This window comes from Sciurus vulgaris (assembly GCF_902686455.1).
Source record: "Sciurus vulgaris genome assembly, chromosome: X".
NCBI classification, from domain to species: domain Eukaryota; kingdom Metazoa; phylum Chordata; class Mammalia; order Rodentia; family Sciuridae; genus Sciurus; species Sciurus vulgaris.
In genome coordinates, this window is record NC_136471.1 from 50,771,574 (window position 1) to 50,776,397 (window position 4,824).

General features: G+C 52.2%; 1 protein-coding gene across 1 annotated transcript; it reads right to left on the bottom strand.

Annotated features, from left to right (window-relative positions):
- Nucleotides 1-211: 211 nt before the first annotated feature.
- LOC306651668 (RAC-beta serine/threonine-protein kinase-like) lies at nt 212-3,379 on the bottom strand. Its single transcript, XM_079124356.1, has one exon. The coding sequence runs from the start codon at nt 3,162-3,164 to the stop codon at nt 1,719-1,721; it is 1,446 nt and encodes a 481-aa protein (XP_078980482.1). The 5' UTR covers nt 3,165-3,379; the 3' UTR covers nt 212-1,718.
- Nucleotides 3,380-4,824: the final 1,445 nt, after the last annotated feature.

Sequence of the window (4,824 nt, forward strand, 5' to 3'; positions counted from 1 at the left end):
TGAGTGTCTGGAAGTGATGTTCCCAGAGGCAGGGATTAGTTCTAGTATTTCCACAGGTGTTTTATTGCATGAGGAGTTATCAGGTGTTAATGAATCAATGCACTTCTAGGACAGTACTCCAATACTTTCCCCAGAGCAACACTTCTGAGAAGGGGAAGTCAGTCCTTGTTCTTTTGTTTTGGGATACTGTCCTTTTTTTTTTTTTTTTTTTTTCTGAAATGAGTGTCTTTATTGCTTGTACCATACAAATACAAAGGACAGGACAGGCCAGTGGGGATGGGAGAGCTGTCAGATACACATCATACACACACAGAAAGGAAAGACCCCCACCATCCCCACCCCACCCCACAATGCCTTTTTATGACCCGCCCGGTAAGGGAGGTGGGATGGGGAGGTCAAAACCACAAAAAAATAAATTCCAAACACCCAGAGATGTTGGGGGCAGAGAGGGAGCGTGGACGTGGGCAGGGAAGCAAGTGGATCCCAGGAACCCGCTCCCCCAAGGATGAAGCCCTGGGCCACGTGGGGCCCGAGCGCACACACACCACACACACTTGAGGGCCAGACACACTGCGTGCGCATGTGCACAAACCCCCCCCCACACACACACACACATACACACAGTAAAGCACACCTGCATCCCAGAGCTCAGGGACGCCTGGGGGCAGTCCAAAGCACACACAGGTGTGCTTACAGCACTGACACGTCCTCTTGACCACGTTCACCTTAAGGCTGCAGAATACGGGGCCCTGAAGATGGGAAGGGGTGAGGTAGCCTCCCCCTGCTTAGAGGTCCCCAACCCCAGTACATACCAGAGACGCCTCCCCTGCTCCTTCCCACCCCAAGTCCACAGGGCCCAATACTGTCTCGGTGAGATGTGCAACAGGTGAGGCTGGCGCCCCTCTGCCCCCTCTGTAGAAAGGAGGGGGTGATCCTGGCCCCCGTCCTCCAAAGGGGCTGGGGCCAGACCCAGGGTCCAGTGGGAGGTAAAGCCAGCTGGAAGGAAGCCCTGATAAGGCACGGGGTTTGGGGGCAGGCAGGCTGGCCCCCGATTGTTCTTTCTGTCTCACCCACAGAGTCAGCAGAACACCTTGGGGAGGGGAAGGGAGAGGAAGGGCCAGAAGGCAGTGATGCTCTCCTGGTTCCCCATGACGGAGGGCTCTGGCTCCACTCACAAGGAGCCCCGGCCCGATCCCACCTGTCCCTGGACATTATTGCTTTTCTGACCCCAAAGGGGTGGTGGCAGGTGGACCTCCTCTCGCCAGACCCCTGGGGCCTAGACGACAGGCTTGGAGGGGCCCAGGGTGCTGTCCGCTAGGCGGCCGTCCCACCAGAGGCAGCTTCATCCAGAAGCAGCAGGGAGCCTGGCTGCCTGCTTAGTGCCCTGGCCAGAAGATCAGGCAGGACCCGGGGATCCAGGCTTCACCCTCACTGGGGCCTGCGTTGATTAAAACCCTGAATCTCTCTGTCCTCCCAACAGCCCACACTGCAGTGGGAGGTGGACGATCCCCCCACACAAAAGGGAGGTTGGAAGCCAAGGCTGCAGGGATCACTGAGGTGAATTAGGGGCAGGACTGAAGGAGGAACTGGAAATGGGGCTGAGGGAGTGGGGGATGGGGACACAAACCGAAAAGGTAAAAGTTTTTTTTTTTTTTTTTTAAAGCCACTCAGGTGGTGGATGGTGGCCACGCAAGGATCCCGTGGTGGCAATAGGCTGCTCACTCCCCGATGCTGGCTGAGTAGGAGAACTGGGGGAAGTGCGTCCGCTGGTCCAGCTCCAAAGAGCACAGGCTGTCATAGCAGTCCGGGGGTGTGATTGTGATGGATTGGGCGGTGAACTCATCATGGAAGTACCTTGTGTCAACCTCAGAAGTGACCTGAGGCTTGAAGGGTGGCAGGAGCTTCTTTTGTACCACGTCCTGCCAGTTGATGCTGAGGAAGAACCTGTGCTCCATCACCTCCTTGGCATCGCTGGGCCCCCCACCGAGCCTCTGTTTAGGGTCCTTTTTCAGCAGCCCAGCCAGCAGGGATTTGGCCTCGGGACCAAGCGTGCGTGGGAAGCGGACCTCCTCCATGAGGATGAGCTCAAAGAGGCACTCGTGGTCCTGGTTGTAGAAGGGTAGGCGGCCGCACATCATCTCGTACATGACCACGCCCAGCCCCCACCAGTCCACAGCCCGGCCGTAGTCATTGTCCTCCAGCACTTCAGGCGCCAGGTACTCCGGGGTCCCACAGAAGGTTTTCATGGTGGCCCCGTCACTGATGCCCTCTTTGCAAAGGCCAAAGTCGGTGATCTTGATGTGGCCATCTTTATCCAGCATGAGGTTTTCCAGCTTGATGTCACGGTATACCACGTCCCTTGAGTGCAAGTACTCGAGAGCTGAGACAATCTCCGCACCATAAAACCGTGCCCGATCCTCTGTGAAGACTCGCTCCTGGGACAAGTGGAAGAACAGCTTGCCCCCGTTGGCGTATTCCATCGCAAAGCACAGGCGGTCGTGGGTCTGGAAGGCGTACTTCAGCGCAGTGAGGAAGGGGTGCCTGGTGTTCTGGAGGACCCGGCTCTCGGTGACTGTGTGGGCGACTTCATCCTTGGCAATGATGACCTCCTTCCGCAGGATCTTCATGGCGTAGTAGCGGCCAGTGGCCTTCTCCCGCACAAGGATGACTTTGCCAAAAGTGCCCTTGCCGAGGAGTTTGAGATAGTCGAAGTCATTCATGGTCACTTTGGCCCGTGCCTTGCTGACTGCCACTTCCATCTCCTCGGCTGTGGAAGAGTCACTGGGGGAACCACACTTGCAGTCCATGGGGTCCTCGCCTGGGCCCCGCTGCTTGAGGCTGTTGGCGACCATTTGGATGGCCCACATCCACTCCTCCCTCTCATCTGGAGAGTCTACATGGAAGGTCCTCTCAATGACAGTGGTCCACTGTAGGCAGCGAATGACAAAGGTGTTGGGCCTTGGTCTCTCGGTCTTCATCAGCTGACATTCTGCTACAGAGAAGTTGTTTAAGGGTGGTAAAGTCTGATCAGGGCCCTCAGGCCTCTCCTTATACCCAATGAAGGAGCCATCACTCTTCAGAAGGAAGTACCGGGGCCTCCACGTCTTGCTGTATTCACCACGTTTGTGCAGCCAGCCTTCTTTGATGACAGACACCTCATTCATAGTGGCAGTGTGACACTGTCACCTAGCTTGGGACAGCCCAGGGCAGCAGGACATGCAGGAGGCGCTGTGGGTAGTTTACTCTGTCACCGGAGGCCGCCCAGCCTCTCCCGCGGGGCTCTACCCCCGCCCATCGCCACGCTGAGCTAGCTCCAGCTCCTTGTGTCTTCTGGCGGCGGCAGCGGCGGCGGCGATGCCTTCTCTGAGCCAGGCCCAACGGCTCGCGCTGCTCGGCCCCCTCCCCCCAGCCCCCGCTTGCCGCCCCCTCCCCTGGGATACTGTCCTTTCTGATCTACCAAGAACTTTCTCTGAGAACTGAGGCTGTTCACTCTGCTCCATCAGATTCTCCAGCTGCTGAGCTGCCTGCCACTGACCCTGCATGTGCTTGGGTTCAAGGGAATGGGGGAAGGTGAGCTTTCTTACAATTCTCAGGCTTGTATTACCCCCAGGCAATGTGGCCTCCATGCCAGAGATTGTCCTGATTTGCTAGGTTCAGTTTATATCACCCACTTGGTGTCTGCTGGATTCATGTTTTGGACTCAATCCCCAAACTCACAGATCTAAGTTCCCAGCCTGAGTTGACACCACTGTCACTTGGAGGTACCAAAATGCCTCCAGCTTGGGGTCCCTGTGCACAGCAGGCAGACCTGGGTGATTTTCTCTGTGCTCCAATTTAATAAGCCAAACTTCTCCTGGTCAGACCAGGATAAGCTGCCCCTCCAATCCTAGGATTCTCCACACCAAAGCTTTCCCAGAACTATTCAGTCTTTTCCGACTGTGTGTTAATTTCCCCTGCTTCTGCCAGGAGCTTGGCTCCAATTCTGTTCCTTATTCTTGTCTGATGTACCCCAAATTTCCCAGTCTTCATGTCTCTCTGTTCAATTTTGTGTATCAGTGGAGTGCTTTATTCACTCACCTCACAGAGAAGTAGTGTTCTGCCTGTTAGAGTCCTGAGTCACAGAGCTGTGAGAAAAGTCACGTCCTGCCTATCCACCATCTTGACTCTCTGTGGGAAAAAAAAAAAAAAAAGAGAGGCATTTTATTTTTTACTTTATTATTGGAATTAGTTTAATTGTAACATGCCTGGATGTAGATTTGTTATTCTTTATCCTTTTTCATGTTCTACGAGCCTTCTGAATTTGTGGTTTGGTGCCTAGAAAATTTTCTGTTCCTTTCTGTATTCTTCTTTTTGCATTTCTATTACACACGTTACATCTTTGTTATTGTCACACATTTCCTGATGTTCCATTGTTTTAAAACTTATTCATTCTGTTTGTCTTTCAGTTTTGGAATTTTCTACTGACATGTCTTTATATCACTGATTCTTTCTTCATCACTGTCAAGTCTACTGATGAATCCATCAAATACATTCTTCATTTCTATAAGTATTTTTTCATTTCAATATTTTATATTATTTTTTAAAATTCTGTTTTCTTCAGTGTCTGGGCTTATAATACCCATTTCTTCTTTCATACTGTCTATTTCATTTTCATTTGAGGCCTTAACTTATTAATGATAGCTATGCTACACTACTTGTCTAATAATTCCAACAGTTTCGTCATAATTGAATTTGTATGTAATTATTGTTTTGTATCTTCAGACTATACTTTGTTCTTTTGTTTTGGTGTACTTTGATATTTTCTGTTTGAAGTGTATCAGGCAA